The sequence below is a fragment of the Vulpes lagopus genome, chromosome 8 (assembly GCF_018345385.1).
Source record: "Vulpes lagopus strain Blue_001 chromosome 8, ASM1834538v1, whole genome shotgun sequence".
Classification (NCBI taxonomy): Eukaryota; Metazoa; Chordata; class Mammalia; order Carnivora; family Canidae; genus Vulpes; species Vulpes lagopus.
Window position 1 is genome coordinate 57,038,223 of NC_054831.1, and position 18,387 is coordinate 57,056,609.

The following is an 18,387-nucleotide window of genomic DNA, read 5'->3' on the forward strand; positions in this document are numbered from 1 at the left end:
TTTGTGTCCACAGGTCCATGCCAGGAAGGGCTTGGCTAGTGACAGAGAGACAATGAAATCTCACTTGTAATGAAGCTTCAAGCTCATGGGCACTTAGGGCACTGCTGATGTCACTTGGCTGCAGTACATGCTTTCACTGCCTCTGGGGATCCAAGCATTCCTGGGACACACCTCAGCCTCAATCTGCATGAGTCAGGGATTTCTCTCTGGAGCCCTACTGGCACACTGTGCGGTCCAGTCCTGCCCTATGTTTATATATCTGCATTTAAAAGAAAACATTTCAGTGAAGTGGCATAAAAACTGCTGTGCTTACTTCAGGGATTCACACAGCTGTCGCAATCCTGCCATTCGCTCCTCAAACATTTAAGGAGCAGGTGATGAGTTCAGAACGTGAGCATATAATGGTGGGTATTTTTGTTTCTTTGGAGGGAAGGTGGTGACCAGTAATGACTCATTTATAACACAAATAAGCGCTGGATACTTGGGTGAAAGAGAAGGAAGGTTCCCAGCTTCCTGCCCTTTAGGCAGTGAGGGAAAAAGTCAAGTAAACAATCAATCTCAATACAGTGTGGTTAGCCTGCATTAAAAATGCTCAATAAATCCTAGACCACAGGTCTAAAAATTGGCAGGGGATTCAGGCAGCACATGGTGGCATAAAGCATATGCTCCAGAAGTACCTCTGTAGTTTTGACATTAAAAAGTGACCTGGACAATGTTAAGCAAGTTAATTAGCCATCCCAAGCTTCAGTCTTCTCTCGCCAACAAAAATACCAAGGCTTACTCCATCTAGTTACAATGCATGGTTATTACGAGGATCATTATGAAGCATTTGTACACACATTAACCATAAGAATGTGACCCTAATATTTTTTTCTCTTAGTCACTTGGGTAATTGGTGTGTGTGTGTGTGTGTGTGTGTGTGTGTGTGTCTATGTGGTGTTGCCAGTGGTACCTAGATTATAACTCTTTTGAAGGAGAAACAGAATCTTTAATTTTAAATTCACCTGGCCCTTACCTACAGTGTCTAATCCTTAGCAGATGCTCCGTATATTCTGTTGAATTTAAATTCAATGCCCGTGTCAGTCCAGCATTGCTGGCAAGGTCTGAAACTCCTTTCTTCCAAACAAAAGCCAAATGCCTGACATTAAAGTCAAAGTTAGTGCTTGAGCAACTAACTTGTACACGTAAGCTAGGAATGTGATTATTTTTATCTTGGTGTTTAAAACTGAAAATATTATACCTATTCATAAAATTTCCAGTCCTTTGAAAAGTCCACTATCTGATGCTGGAGTCTGCTGAACGATGAGTTTCATTGGCTAGGCTCATGCTGTATGAAGTTTTCCTTTTTACTTATTTCTCAAATGACCTCTCAGTAACTTTGCGTGTGTCCTTCCTCCCAGAAGTCACCCCAAAGGACAGGAGGCCTTAAATAATTTTTTCACAAATTCCATCATGCTCCTAACCTCATGCAAACTTTTTGCTTTAGAGCATAGTTATTTGGAAGCATCATGTGCACAGGATGTTTATGTATTGGATGTTTATGTATCTAATATCTTAGACTTTTCCCACTCCGTTCTTGTATTTTTAAAAGGGATCAAAATCTCACTGTATAACTATAGGTCTCCATGGTTTTACCTAATTAACGTGTGGTCTTTATAAGATGCTGCAATTAGAGCTGTGTGTGGCTAGAAAGCGAATGCAGATTTTGGGCCTTTTGTGATCTTCGTGTTTCTCTGTCTTATGGTCTCTGAGAAGCAGCCTCACAAGCAAGCCCCATGGGAGGAGCACTGGAGCTGGCTCCACCCCCAGGTAAGGCTACATAATGCCTTTCTACATGCAGTGACCTCAGTTATCGATACATATATCTTTCCAGTCTGTCAGCAGTTTGAAGAGATTTTCAAACTTAAAAGACCAAGAAAATATTAAATGTCCTGTACAGGTAAAGTATATTTCTGTTTCAGAAGCTGTGGTTCCATGCTACCCATAAGGTTTCATCTGCAGTAGAGGGGAGATCCCTAAATGCCTCCGGATAAACACACGTTTGTACTCAAACGGCATCTGTCTATTCCAGCACAAACAAAATGACTTGTTTATTATTAGTTTTCCAGTAAGTCAAGCCTTTAATTTTTCTCCCTCCTCCTAAAAGCTCAGTTTCAAAAACAAACACAAGGATAAATTTCTGGAAACTAAAGACTTGCAGATGGGGGCAATGGTCTAAATCAGCCTCCTGGCCTATAAACTCTGACAGCATCCTTTTACACCGATTTTCCATGTATTTCTCTGGGATCTAGGTGGGCCCGTCATGTTAATGAGAATTTCATGTGCTGATGGAGAATCTGCAAGTGCAGGTGTCCAAGAAAACTCCTCTACTTGGCATTAACAATCCTGCAAGGAGCTGATGGGATTATTGAGATTAAAGTCGGTCACCCGCCTAAGGTTATAATGAATGCTGCCCCGGAGACAAGAAAGGAGAGAAAGAACAGGCTGCCTGGTTGTCAGAAAGTGTGTGTAAACACTTAGTCTCTGAAGGGATGCCAGTCATTCCTGAGAGCAGATGAAATGAACTTCACGATTTAATATTTGGTCAACTGTGTTTTCGCTGTTGGAAGCTGATCATTCATTCAGCCAGGAAGTGTATACTGATTCTTTTTTTTTTTTTGAAGATCACTTATAAAGGGGGTAGGAAAAGCCTTGAAACAATACATTTTCAAAAAAATTACTCTCTAAGAGAATTATTTGCAATTACAATTCACAATTGATGTTCTGCTGTTTGGGCTGACCAACTCTGTGTTGAAGGCAGAAAATGAAAAAAAGGAAAGGAAAAATGTTATGTAATGATTAGTGATTTCCAGGCTCCTCTTAGGAGAAAGGAACAAAGCACAACACATTCTGCGCTCTGAAGATATGCTGCCTTGCTATCCAAATGCAGTCTGAAAAAAGAATCTATCTATATTAATTTCATGCATTTCAGCCTAGGTCACACGGTGGGAAAAATGCATCTGCACAACTATACTTTCAAACCACAGGAGAATGAGCACAGATATTACACTGAGCATATCATGTTATTCGTCCCCTAGCACTGCCTAAAGTCCTTAACATAATGGAAGCTGTGACTTGTATGTATCCACTGGAACTATTCTTTACATGTGATTGGATACATCTATTTCAACCACATACTTACTTGCAGGTGCCAAGAAGTGAAATGCTTTCTTGGTGAACATGGCCACACAGGTGTGTGTGTGTGTGTGTGTGTGTGTGTGTGTGTGTAAGGGGTGCTTCTTGATAGAAAAACATGAAGCTAAGGCATATATTTGGAAATGCTAAAAAAGCATTTCTTCACATAACCTTTCATATAACCTTATAAGAATCCTATCCCATTTTTGTTATACTTTTAGATCAAAATTAAGAATAAGAACCATCACTTTGCTGAACTGTCATTATTTAAAAAGAAATCAAATGAAATGGTTCATAATCTTTTTGAATTACTTTTGACAAAAAGATTTTAATGAAGATGAATTATATATGACACACATGAATATTATAAATCTAGACACTTCAAAGATAGGTAAGTAGATAAATCGGGGATCATATAAATTCTTTGTGAAAACAGCAAAGTTCCTAGATTAAGGGGACTGGATTATTGTATTATAGAAGTTGATAATCACCATTGAATTTTAGCATATACAGGGTAAACCCCAAATTACCTATCCCTGCTTCCTTTTCCTTTTGCCCTGCTGTCCAGAAGATACAGAAATAGGATGTATTCATCACAATAAATGAGATTAACTTATTTCCCAGTGGTTGACTAAGAAGAAATATCATGTTAAATGCACAAATGTACTGACTGGGTTTTCTTTACATGGAAATTGAATTGTTAAATAAATGAATTCTTGCCATCTTGGCATTGGAGCTTTCTGAATAATAAAAGCATACTTATAAATGAATGCAATATTTGGAAACATAAGTTAAAACTAGAGAAATAGTATAATACATGTGCGATAGAATGATGGAGAGCTGTCTGGATTTTTATAATAATGTTTAAATAATTAGGCGAGGAAAATCCTACATGCTATATATTCATTTTTAAGATTGGGAACTTAAAAAATATTTTCTCTTCTCCACATGTACCTCCTAAAATATCAAAACCATTTTCTTCAGTATTTCACATTCCATGATTTTCTAGCTGCTTTCTATTATCATGAGTATTTCCCACTGCAAATTTTATAATTCATTCCCAAATTCTCAAACTGAAGGCTCTGTTAAATTTCTTACACCTATTGCCATTAAGCTGTGTGTCTACCTGGGTCTTGGTCCTTCTCTCTTCTGAGATGGATCTACCTGCATCAGCTTTAGCCCAAAGTAAATACATCAAGTCTTAGAAGCATAAGACAACTGTAATGTCCTTCTTCATACAGCTTTATCCAGGATCCCCATGGCTGCTATTTTTCCTGTCACTTTTCTGGGCAAGTATTATGGCCTATAACATCCTTAGAATTGCATGTGGTATTTGTTTTCTTAAGCAAAGAGAAAAAGATTGGGATTTGGCAGGGCTTTAAGGTGTGAACAGTCTGTAATGGTAGGTAAGTCTATGCTTTACAGATACTTCCTTCAAAGATTGGAGAGACACAAAACATAAACTCTCTGGGCTTCATCTTATCTCGCCAGTGGGCTGCATGTCCCGTCAAGCTGAAACAAAAGAGCCAAGGAAAACAGGCCATAGTAGTGGAGTTTCTATGTGAAATCCTCAGAGAAGCTTCACTGGGAAGCCAACCTAAACACTTACTTGATCTAAGGAGAAAAAACTCTTTTTAATTAAAAGTAAATTTTTGCTATGAGCTGCCTCACAAGATAATCAGTAGTATTTAAAACAAATTCCAGTTATGCTTCATATATTTGTATTTTCATTTAGGCAAGCCCAAGGCACCAGCTGATAGAGTAAATCTATTTTTAATACAGTCACATAATCTTAAATGCTTGAAAAGACTTCAGAAGCTGTCTGGTCCAATCATCCATCCCCTGAAGAATTTTATCTATAGCCCTTCTCAGTCCTGCTGAAAGAATAAAGGTGCTTATTTATTTTTTGGCTAAGTCCAGAAAATACAGTTAGAAATCTAAAATCTTAGATTTGTAAGAAAATAAAACTTTGGTAAAATTATGAGTTCATCTTTCCAAAGAAAGACAAATAGAAAAGTATCATAAGTGGGTTTTTTTAACCCCTTAAGGCAAAGAGAACTTTTTAAAAAAAGAAACCCCCCCCCAAAAAAAAATACCAAAACACACCTGCACATCACTTGCACAAGTATATGTGTGATTATTCTAAGTCATAACATGTGCAATTAGTCTCAAATGCTTATTCTGTTAAATAGTTGGAAATATAAAAGCTAATGCATTTTATTACTATTGGGGTATATAGAGCATTTTTTATTTAATCTGTTCCTCTTTTTATCTGAACACAGAATTAAATGAAATTTGAAAGCTGAGGGCAGGGTGGGAGTAGAGAAAGGAAATAAGCATGCATTTCTGTCTCTGTTGCAGGTCAGCATCCCAAATTGTTACTTTGATGTGGATCAAAATTGCTATATTGAGGTGGAGCTTTCAAGTGGTGCATTGAATGAGAAATATATGAGGGCGTGGAATACCTGTCCACATCCTGGTTTTGGAATTTCCAGGGTGCACCTTTTTCACCTTTGCAGGAGGTTGCTTCGAATGTGCCAGACAAGTTTTAAGCTGTGGGTTGTGCCAATTCTGAAGAACACACATTTTTCGCTTGGGGGCTTTCACATTACGATATGAAAGTTATTTAAAGCTTAGGAGTCCGTGTGTTACATTACACGCTGCATAAACGTAGCCATTGCTCCTAAATGTGAACATTAATGCACTCTGTAAAAGGTACAATTATTACCGCCGGGACAGAAATCAACAAACCCCACCAAAGGAATTTCTTAAAACTGCAATCATAAAATCTGTGCATGTTATGGATTTCATTAACATTTACTCCCTGAGGATCCCCAATTGTATAATAACAGAAGTTCTTTAAATTTTAAATACCACAGACAGGAACAGCCTTTCACCCAAAACAGATGTGAAACCATCAACCTTGCTTTCTTATTGGTCCACAGATATGAAACTGGTTGGTAATTGATATAGCTCTAATGTGTTGTTGTTTAGGTTACAAAATTGGAAACTTAATAGTATTTTTCCCATGAAAAGATAAGGTAATAAGCAATAGACAAGCTTTTCAAATACAATTCCTTGTTCTCCATGACCTTGGAAGTGAAAACACACACACACACACACACACACACATTTGATTTACATACTGCCAAAAAATTCAAATATGTCGGCAAAGGTCAGGGACACACAATGTCCAGGTGTGCAGGAGCTCACTGCAGTCGTATTTTTCCTAAATCTTGTCAACGATGACTTGTGATTTTAGCCTTGGGTTTCCTTTGCTTAAATCCAATCCTTATCAGTGCATTTGGAGACCAGGCTGCAGTATTGTAAAGTCGCATCTGTATTTATTTAGCTAAAAACAATTCACTTTTAAAAGCTAAAAATAGTGAAGCTTAAGATAAACAAACAACGAGGTTTATGATACTTTCCTGTATAAGGTAAACAGATGCATCAGTATTTTTGGAAAACAAAAGAACCACGATTCTGTTTAAAGGTGACCTATGATAAGCAGTTGAAAAGTGACAAAAAAAAAAATCGCTAAGCAAAGAGTTTAGTTTTTCTTTCAAAATGATAATCAACCTTATTATTTTAAAAAATGACTTGATTAGGACTTGGTATATCTTCTACACCAGTGGTTTTCAACTGAGGGTGATTTTTTTTTTCCCTCAATATTTGTCAATGCCTGGAGACTTTTTTTTTTTTTTAAAGATTTTTAATTTGTTTATTCATGAGAGAAACAAAGAGGGGCAGAGACACTGTCTCCCCATGGGGAGCCTGATGTGGGACTCAATCCCAGGACCCCAGGATCATGACCTGAGCCGAAGGCAGATGCTCAACCACTAAGCCACCCAGGTGTGCCATATTTTTGGTTTTCATAATTGAGGGGTGTGTGTGTGTGTGTGTGTGTGTGTGTGTGTGTATGTGTGTGTATATTACTGACTTCTAGTTGGTGAAAGCCAAGGATACTGCTGAATATCCTATAATGCACAGAATAGCCTCCACAACAAAGCATTACCTCCTCTAAAATGTCCATATTGTCCAGACCAAGAAATGCCGCTCTAGACATAATCCAGTCACTGGTTTAAGTTAGAGCTTCTGCAATGACTGTTCAATTTGTTTTTTTTTTTTTTTAATTTTTATTTATTTATGATAGTCACAGAGAGAGAGAGAGAGAGGCGCAGAGACGCAGACAGAGGAAGAAGCAGGCTCCATGCACCGGGAGCCTGATGTGGGATTCGATCCTGGGTCTCCAGGATCGCGCCCCGGGCCAAAGGCAGGCGCCAAACCGCTGCGCCACCCAGGGATCCCTGACTGTTCAATTTGATAGACATTTACTGATCAGTAACTGAGCAGGTATTCGCTGGGACTTAAAGGGATACCATCTGCTAAAAGGATCCACATCCATTTTCTCATATTATTATAACTGAGTAGCAACGAACAAGTGGCAACGAGGATACTAAGATTCCAGTCCAAGTTCTGTCATTAGCTTGCTATGTGGTCTTGCAAATCACTTACTCTCTGAACCTATGCAAAATAAGGAGTTCAGACAAAATGACGTTTGCATCTGCTCTTAGTCTTACACCTAAAGTTGAGCTGTCCTGGAAAGAAAACAATTCTTCTCTGGGAATATAACTTAATATTGGTTGCAGATAGACACTAGAATAAAACAATAAGAAACCAAAACCCATAAGCAAAATGGAATGTGTGTAATTCTATCTGAACAGTTATGATTCTTTCAGTATTGCCTTTCCAGTGACACTTCATCATCAATATCTAAGATGTTTCTTCAAGTGCCATACATTTTCTTTTGGATGTGTTGACATGAAGTACTAATTAGTAAAATCACTTGACTGATTTTTAAAACTGAATTAAGTGGCCAACTTAATCAAAGTGGTTAAAATCACCTTGGTATTTTCTATATGACAAAACAATCAGTTAAAAATGTCTAAACAATTATGTCATATGCTCATTCTGTGTTCCCCAGTCATATCCTCCTTTAAAGCAGCAAAAATTTCTGATTTTACTTTGTCTCTATACACATTTCCTATATGTGTTTCCTTCCAATGGCTTCCTAAACTGGAGAAAGCAGTAGGAAAAGTTTCTCGAGAGAAGAATTTTAGGAACAGGGACCTAGCCATAGAAAACAGACCTATCGGGCAGCCCAGGTGGCTCAGCAGTTTAGCTCCACTTTCAGCCCAGGGAGTGATCCTGGAGACCGGGTATCGAGTCCCACATCGGGCTCCCTGCATGGAGCCTGCTTCTCCCTCTGCCTGTGTCTCTGCCCACCCCACTTCCCGTGTCTCTCATGAATAAATTAAAAAAAAAAAAAAAGAAAGAAAACAAACCTATCATGCACTAAGTTTAGGAGGTAAAGCATTCATTTGACACAGGAAGTAGAGGTCACTGCAGAATCAGGGGAAGATACCAAGGAGTTACCTGTTTTTTTATTTTTTAAAGCAAATTGTCTCCCTTCCAGATCAATGTTTTAGCTAAAATAGCATATGAATATGAGTCATAACACACATGCACACACACATACGCATCCAGAGCACACCTGGGGAATAAACATTGAGTTGAACAGCTGTATTTTCCCTAAATTTGCTAACATTATATTTTACATGCATCCTTCCACATTTGGGTAACCCAGTGAGCTATTTTTGTCACTTATCTAGTTACACATTTATAAAAGATCATTTTATTGCAATTTCAGCAATTTACTAATGATCTGAATGAGATAATGTTCCCTCTAAAGTGTATGGTTTATAAGCAGAGTGTTTTACAAGCAGGATAACCTGGCTCAGTATATGTTCTGGGTTATTCAATTTAGCAAATGGAACCGATTTTGAATACAACATTACAGATTATAAACCCGCTAAAAACTAGTAATTGTATGAGAAGTCAAAAAGTATTTCATTGGAGATAAATGTTCCAGACTCAATACACTATTATGAGAACAGAAGATTTTTCCAGAGAGTTTTAAAAGAAAGAAAATTATATATGAAACTGCTTAAATAAATGACATTCTAAAGCCTTAAGATAAATGACTTTAGTTTCTGCTTTTAATTCTGAAAGACAGCTAACTTTAAAGATAAAAACCAGGGTTCCAAATAACAAAATCTTTTCATTGAATGAGCAGCACTCACTTCTCCTGCCTAAGATTGGCTAAAAATGTGTAATAATTCCGTATGTCAGAGGGAATATTTCCAATACTTCATGAGCTATTTTATTCCATTTATTACTTACAGGGCATCCAACTGGCCTCTTCCTAGCTTCTGAAATCAAGCATGCAAAATGCCTTTAAATTACCTTTTTTTCTCTGTTCTCAGTAAACTATAACTATTAATTCCATTTTTGAATGATGACAGAACCACTCTGGAAGTTGTTGGGAGCTACAGTTCACAGCCCTGTTGGGATGTTGGGGGAGCCTATGGACAATGAACTTCAAAGAACCTCCTGGTTTAGAGGAAAGCTCCTGGGCCTGGGGGTTCTAGGAACCTGGCTATTTGAATGGCAGTCTCCTCTGTGGCCCAGGAAGCCTCACGACCTCGCTCAGCACTGTCGTTTTTCTCTGTAGAAGTGGTGTGAGAGAATCGACCCACTTACTTCATTTGAGACAGTGAGAAGTGAAAAGACTCACAATTCAAATGGTCAGAGAGCTACGCAAAGGCCAGCTGCATGCTGGGCCTGTCAGGCCTGACCACAAGCAATGATTTGCCAGTGGCTGCCTGCCTTCCAGATCTCTCTGTGCCCATTGACTCCGTTCACAAATCTGAGGAAAGAAGTTCACTTCACCTGTGTAAGCCTGACTTTTCCCACAAGCTGCCTCTTTGCCACGTGGGGACTCCTGGACCATTTAACTTGAGCCTCCATTCTCTCACATGAAGGTGGGGATGTAAATCTTTGATCTACTTAACGTACATTCTAAGACTAAAAGGGGATGTGTACAAAGGTGCTTTAAGAAAGGAAAAATGCAAAAAAAAAAAAAGGAAAAATGCTATGGAAACATAAGCTTCTGTTGTTAGAACATGTCTTATGATGAATTTTAAAATTCACAAAGCAACCTCAAGGCCTCCTGTTTTGACCAGCTTCTCATACTGAAGGTGAACACGGGCACCAACTGTCTTTGATACTACAGTTGTGAGTGAACATGACTGAGCGTGTGTGTGGTGTTGTAGTGTGTTCTGACTCAGTTCAGACTCCTCCTTTCCCCACTGAGGCCTTTTATTGTTGATGTCTTCTTTCAAAGCTCCTTCAGTTAGAAAATGTGGAATATTATCCAAGAGAAATACATATATGGCAAAAGGAAAACACAGAACCAAGGTTCCTCATAAAGTTAGCACTAACTCCACTTTTCTGGAACTTTCCTCCTCCTCATACTTCAGAATGAACATCTGCACTAGGAAATTTGGTATAGACAGAGATGTCTTGTAGTCTTAGAGCAACAGGGTGTCTTCATGAGGCTTCCTTCTGTGTGGTTGATCCATAAGAAGGCTGTCTGACCAAACCAAGCAGGATAGGGTTTAGGACCGACCACTTTTGCTTTCTGCTTCTCTGGAATAAGTGAGTACATAAATAATCTAGAATCCCAAATTTACCTATGAAAGACAATGCCCTGCCCCCAAATTTGGAGAAGAGTGGAGATTCAGCCCAAGTTGGTTTATCAAGTAATTCTATTTCTAAAGTCACTGGAAGGTGTGGTAATGGATTAGTTCCTAGCGCCATTTTTATGTCTTTGGACCGACAAAGTTCATATCCCATCCACGCATTATATCTCTTGCCTTTTTTTCCCCCTTGTTTCCTGGCATTTTAATCAGGGAAAAGTCACAGTTGTTTTGAGGAAATTGCTCCCAAGAGCTTTAATTAAACCAAGAAGGATAAATCTGTTTACAGTGTGGTGAACACTGTCATTAATAAAACATTGAAATAATTAACGCATTAAATTCTGTTTTGTGTGCGAATGGCTACACTTAGGAACTATAAGAACATGCTCCTTGAACAGACAGTACGCTATGCACTTAGTATGCAGAGAGGACAAGAAAAACCGAGACTGCATTTCTCCAAGATTCACGGTATCATGAATTGCTAGAACATGAATGGAGAAGCCTACAGTACCTTTATTTTATAGGGAAAAAGACTCAGCTTCAGTGAGGCTAATGGTTGGGGCTCTAATGATGTGCTTGAAAATTAAGAATTGTTATAGCACCACTGACATACTGTCTTTACTTTGAATCCTTGATTGTTTAACCAGAAACAAAAGGAAGAACAAGATTACATTAATAATAAGATAAGCAGCCATAGGGCACAGGACAGAATGGAAGACTCTGAAAAACATGGGCAAATTTCACAGTGTGATTAACTCTGCTGTGGACAATTAAGAGGTTTTAGCTGCTCAGGATGTGAAGTGGCCTTTTGAGCAGGATATGACCATGTGCACAGCTCTGAGTCGGGACTTCCCTTATGCCCCTTCCCGCTAAATTGCCTCTTGACTTGTTTTTAAGCTTTCTGGCAGACAAAAGATCTCACAGGAAGCCCCAGTGTGGACGTTCATACCCACGGTTAACGACGCATTGTTTTTTTATGTCACTCAGTAATTTCCTAGAGAAAACAATGGGAACCTAAGACTGTTCCTGTCTTGAAGGAAAGTCAGTTTCCAATACTGGCTTATTAATTTAACACATGCAAGTGTTTGTCCTTGTTGCTGTAGCAACATGTTTTGTGGGGTATATTTCATGCAAAATGTGAAAAAGTGGCAAACAAATATCATTTGCATACTGATGTATGTATAAATAGAAATATGTGTGCACTAATGTTTCTGTGATTGGAGGTATGTGCCTTTTGCCCTTAGCCTCAATTATGCTTTACTTGTTGGTTAATTTAAAACACCTACCCAAAGAAAACAACAAGCCAACCACTTCCAAGGAGTTTCAGAGAAGCTGGAAACATATGCAATTCTTCATAATTAGGTGACAGGTGAATGATAAGAACTCCCACCATGTACACAGACACAGGCATGGAAATGAGCCCACTGAGCTCCACAAGGAGCAAAAGATAATTTTACCTCGAGGTGCACTGAAGCTAAGCTTCTCTGGCATTCATCTTCTGTAGGGATGGAGGAGCCATAAAGGCCCTGAATATTTAGGTTTAGAAACAGTAAAGCACCCGACTTGTCTCTGTGTGTCTTCTCCCAAGGAAAAGCATAAAGGGAATCAAGTCACAAGGTACACCTGAATTTATATGCAAGGTAACAGATGATAAGGACAGAGAAGACTGAAGTGTAAAGAAACAGGTACTGGGAGTCTAACAGACCCTGCTTCCAAGTCCGGTCACTCACTGTGACCTTGGGCATTTACTAAACTCTCCGAATCTCAGTGTCCTCATTTTTAAAATGAGGATAATTGCACCTCCTTCACAGGACTGCTGTGAGAATTAAATGCAAATATGTCAAGTACTCAGCAGAAGTCAGGCCCCACAGTAAACACTCAATAAATGGTGACTATTCTATGAATGGCACACTTGTCATTCATGCTGTTCATCCAATTTCTAGCTCTCCTCCCTCCAGTGCACACTGAATTGCTGCCCCTCAGAAGCTAAGTATGGCTGTGGGATGTGCTTTGGCAATGAAAATGGGTGGCAATGCTCTCGAGGGGACCTTAAGAGCTAGCACGATGGCCATGCTCTCGTTTTCCCTCTGCTTGGTGACAAGCAATGTTTGAGATGATGGCCACTCTGTCTGTCTGGGTCCTGGTGTGAGATGTGGTGTGGATCGTCAGCCCATTAGAGATGAAGCAGGCAAGAAGTTTGAGCTCAAAGCAAACCTTGTTGGGAGGTGGGGTGGAGTTACCTAGCTTCTCCCAACCATTGCTTTCTATGCTTCGGTGGAAAGAGTTGAGCCATTTCAGATTTTTTTCTTCTGCCTAACTCCTGAGAATGAGGTGAATCCCGTCCTGTGGACAAAGGCTTTGTGAGAGCCCATTTTGCCTCCATGTTTCTCCTGACAGAATTGCCTTGCACAGAAGAATTGCTACAGTTGCAATTTCAGAAGCCCTGCAAGACCACTGTCCCTAAATTATCCAGCACTCTCCACATCACCGAGAATAGGCCTGCGTTACTGTGCAGACATGCTTAGCACTACAAAATGCAAGCTTCCCTCTAGAGGCACGTCTGTCAATCATACTGAAGTGTTGGTTGGTGTGGGATGTGGAAAAACAAGTTACCAAGGCAAATTCATTTAATTTCTGACTAAATCTAGAGCTGGATTTAGCAATCCCCAGGTAAAAGTCTCATCTTTTCTCACCCTCTACACATTTCTCCGTGTTATCATTTACAGGTTAGCAGGAGTTCAGTCTTCTGTAATAGGCCATTTCACTTTAAGTGTATGTTAAACTAATATTGACCTTTTCAAAGTAAAGCAAAATCTGGTATTTGTACTCAAAAGACTGAAGCAGCAATAGATGTAGAAAGTTAATCATAGGGATTAATCATCTTGTTTTTTTTCTTGCTTAGAAACTCTCTCTGGGAATTAGTCATTTTTATATATCTAGCGACGAACGTAAGACAAGCTTTGCCTACTCTCTAAAAAGGATGCCTGGATCCTTCAGCAAATAGTTTTGTGTGATTTGCCTACTGTTTAACCCACACAGCCAGATCTGGATGTTTCATTTGACAGGGGGTGAAAAAGTCAAGAACATGAGCATCAGGCCTTGGGTGGGAGTATCCAGACATCAAGGCTGGCACAAGTTGAGGCATTAGGAGACGTGCCAGAGATGAGCCAGGGCAGGGGAGTCATGGTGTAGAGGAGGAGGGTCTCTGGGGAATGCCAGAGCAAGGGCGGGGAAGGGAGTGCCAGGGCCAAGGGGGGAAGCAGAAACAACATCATTATGAGAATACAGATGTGTCCACTTTATACAAGTACATTATATAGGTACATGTATACACATTATCCAGCAAGACCAGTGCCCTCAACCAGACTGCTTTCTTGGGCATGTGCCATGTATACCTGTATGGAAAAGTCAACCTCAACCCCTTTCTTCTCTTCATCTACTCGGAACATACAAACAAATAAGAAACCTTATCCTTAGATGCAATTATTTCATGCGAGTCTGCTAGAGCTAATGTATTTCATCAAGAAAATAAAAATCTGTTGAAGGAGTTAGTGTCTGAATAGAAAATGTGTAGTTGTGGGGAAAAATTAGATCTTTTAGTTGTTACCAAAGTGAGACATCTGTGCTCAGATTCTCTGAAGAGTTGTATAAAAGTATCTGAGAAAATAAACGAGTTTTCAGAGACATCAGCTGGGCTGCTTTTCTCAAGATTGTAGGGACACGATGATCCTGCAGGGATTACCCATTGGTCCTCTCTTCTCATTTGAAGGTGTCTGAAATGTCACTTCATTTTTATCAACAACCTTTCTTTTCTTTTTTTTTTTTTTTTTTATCAACAACCTTTCTAGACAACCAAAATCTTCAACCCTATATGTGCCAAGTCTCATGCTGCCTACCTGAATCCACTCTCTGTAGGAATCCTCTCCAGGAGTCCACCCATTCTCGGGATAGTTCAGGCGAGAGCGTTCCGCAGACCAGTTGGTGCTATACTGGGAAGAAGCTGTGATCTGATCAGAATGAATCTCCCCTGATTCCATGCCCAGAGCTTCCATACATTTGAAATCTGAAAGGGAAAAAAAGGAGCCAAATGTCATCAAAACAAAGGAGACCTGAGATGCATATTTCTTTTTATAATCTGGCTATCTAAAACATTCATTTTGATGTTCACACAGTGTCTTACAGAAGATGACAGCAAAAGGACTTATGGGGACATAGCAGTGACAGGTGGCAATAATTGTAATAATGATAATTTTTAAATGCAAGGCTATGAAAATCTCATAGTGATTAATTATTTTCCTAAGTGGACCTAGGTTGACAGAAATACTATTAGAGATGTATTAGGAAATAATGGGAATTTTGACTTATTTTCAAAGTTAAATATATGTAGATATGTGACATGGATACATACTGAAAGCTATATTTAAATAAAATTCATTTAAAAATTTAAAAATTTTAACTATTTTCAGGGTGCCTGGGTGGCTCAGTGGTTGAGCATCTGCCTTTGGCTCAAGGTGTGATCCCAGGGTCCTTGGATCGAGTCCCACATCAGGCTCCCTGCATGGAGCCTGCTTCTCTCTCTGCCTGTGTCTCTGCCTCTCTCTCTCTCTCTATTTCTCATGAATAAATAAGTAAAATATTTTTTAAAAAATTACTATTTCCTTCAATATCTAATAAAAGTGAAAAAGACTCGATGTCTATTTATAATCCATATTCAGTGGACAGTAGACCTTAGCTCGCTGTCTTTCAGATTCCTTGTATTTGGCACCTGGGCCACCTCTCCTTGACTCCCTTTGTTCTCATGTCTCTTGACCCTGGCCTGGTCATGATTATTCATGTCATTAGTTTATATTATTAAAATACAGGAATATTTGTCAGAAGTAAACTGCAGCATCATATGGTCCCAAAGAGGACCACAGCTTTATAACATAAAATAATAATTCTCACAATGATGATTATGAATCACAAAAGCATGTATTCCATTAGGCCCCATATACTCAGTGAAACAATGAAATATGACATTGGTGTGAAATATGATATAGGGAAGTGAATAGTCACCTTTAGGAAATGTGAATGTGAAGCACTAAAGTGAAAAAAGTCTTTTAGAGATTAAAGATTCTCAACCATTGAGAAAAATCTCAACTAAGCAAATTTTCACACTTCCTCAATTTTCTATCATAACAGATAAAGTTTTAAGATAATTAAAGGTCCCTTTCACAGGTTCCATACTTTTAAGCTTAAGTTTGTTTGTAATATAAAATATTTATAAACACAAAAATACATTAATTAATTAATCATATGAAGTCCAAATAAGACTTTGTAATTTACCTGGCCTTTTTATTTTTCAGTAAGAATAGTAAAAAAGATACCAGTCTGTAGGACAGATCTCCAAACATCTCCTGGTCTCTAACATATGCTACTTTATAACCTGACAGCTAGAACTGTTGAAACACACAATTTATTTATTGTTCTTTCTCATGTTTTTCTTGGGCCCTTGAAAGAGATGGACACCATCACATAAACTTTGAGGAAGGGTTGAGTTTGTTCAATATTTTATTTTATTTTATTTTATTTTTTTAAATATTTTAATTAGATGCAAAACATATTACTTCCTCTTTCTTTTGTGGAAAAGTTAGAACAGAAATTGAAACATGCTTCTTGGGGATCCCTGGGTGGCGCAGGGGATCCCTGGGTGGCTCAGTGGTTTGGTGCCTGCCTTTGGCCCAGGGCGCGATCCTGGAGACCTGGGATCGAATCCCACGTCAGGCTCCCGGTGGATGGAGCCTGCTTCTCCCTCTGCCTGTGTCTCTGCCTCTCTCTCTCTCTCTCTCTGTGACTATCATAAATAAATAAAAAAAAATTAAAAAAAAGAGAAACATGCTTCTTTTATACAAATATCTACTTCTATTCACATAAGAAAGAAAAACAAAATGGCTTCTGTCTGGGTCTTCGCTACCTGAACCATCATGAGTCTGCATCTATCCGGTAAGGCTGCCCTGTCAATAAACCATCACAGATTTGTTCCTATCTCTTCTTACCCATGCCTGTCCTTTTATGATTCTCAGCCCAGTACACTTTCAAGCCAGATAGGTGGCCTGGCTATATAGTTCATTGTTTTTGGGCACTGCTTGCCCATTTCCTACTTTCTCCCATAAGTTCAGAGGCTTACAAGCAGCCTTCTCATCCACAATTTTCTTAAGAAAGTATACCAAATAGCTTTTCCTATTGATATTCATCAAAACCATTTAAAAGAGAAAAACAAATAGTTGGCAATCCAGTTCACAAAATACTTCTTCAGTGTTTCCTGTGGCCACGAGGTGTGTGAGGAGGAATAGCAGGGAGTGTTTACCACAGTGCTTTGCAAGATGAATAAATACTGACCTTCTGAGACACTGCTCTGCAAGACACTATAGTTTGCTGAGAAGCCTTCTTTGGCGATTGCACTGTCCGTATAAAAAACCATGGAGAGAATGCCCGATGAGGAACGGATCCGACCTGGTGTCTTCTGTCCACAGTAACGCCCGATGTGAGGGCCAACTAGAAAGGGAGCAATGCGGAGAACATTGAAATATCTTTTGTTGCCCAGCAGATGTGAGAATAAGCATTTGCAAACATGGGTCCCAGCAGAACCCAGAAGGGTTCTCTTATCCAAAGCAAGTCTTCCCTGGTTGATGGGTTTGCAGTGAAAGTATTGGATCAGGTTTGTGGAGAGGATTTTAAAGCGTGCTCAGAAGGGCAATCACAGACCTAACTACATTCCCCCTTGAGCAGGATTGTTTTCAAGAACAGGATCTAAATGCTTGCTTCAACTGCAAAGAATGAGATTTGGGTTGTCGAGGGGCACCTTGAACATTCATCTCCAGGCCCAAAGTGTGCACAACACCTAGTGCTGAAAGATTCCTGCTAGGCTGTGATGACCGCGGGCTCCTGCAGCTGCCTCACTTACTTCTCCCACCCTGGAAGGAGATCTCAGGAACTGGTGCTGGATGGGACTGGACCAGGACCGAGAATCTGATCCAGCACTGAATGACCCCAACATCCTTTCTCATTTCATCTTTTAGTCTTGGAGACTTATCATAAAGAACATCACAGACGTGGACAAAGGATGATGTACTATGTCCTACTCAGGGCTCTAACTGTAGGCTAATTAACAATTGTAACGTTAAAACAAATAGAAGCTACATAGATCAGTAATTCATACATAATAATAAGTTGAAAACAAAATGAAAAGAAAATGGGTCTGACTTCTCTCCCAGTTTTTTTCTTTCCCAAATCTAAGAGAGGTGACTGCATTGCACTTGTGTCTTGCGGCCAAAAGATGGCCCAATGCAGCCATTTGACTGGGCATACTGGGAAAAAAAAAAAAAAAAAAGGAGTATGGGGGCAGTGAAAGATTGGAAACACTGATTAATTTGTGATTAAGTCAGACTTCTGTTTGGTTTAAGTGGGCCACCTCTTTATTGAAGTGCTTTTAGATAAACCTTGGCAATTAGTAATTTTAAGTTGCCTTACAGACAGTGCACAAGCCCTCTGGGCTTGGAGAATCTTTCCAATTCCTGTCCAGATCATCAGCAAGGCAAAAAAAAAAAAAAAAAAAAAAAAAAATCCCTTTTTC

The 18,387-nt window shown here is 39.2% G+C and overlaps 1 protein-coding gene across 6 annotated transcripts in view; it reads right to left on the reverse strand.

Annotated features, from left to right (window-relative positions):
• The window catches only part of NRP1 (neuropilin 1), a 138,317-nt gene that overhangs the window by 52,135 nt on the left and 67,795 nt on the right, over window positions 1-18,387 (reverse strand). For all 6 annotated transcript variants that reach the window (XM_041766990.1, XM_041766988.1, XM_041766986.1 and 3 more), the window contains exons 5-6: window positions 17,154-17,309; window positions 14,672-14,838 (exon numbers count right to left, since the gene is read on the reverse strand). In XM_041766990.1, coding sequence (XP_041622924.1) covers window positions 14,672-14,838; window positions 17,154-17,309 — 323 coding nt within the window. The remainder of the gene's footprint in view (window positions 1-14,671; window positions 14,839-17,153; window positions 17,310-18,387) is intronic.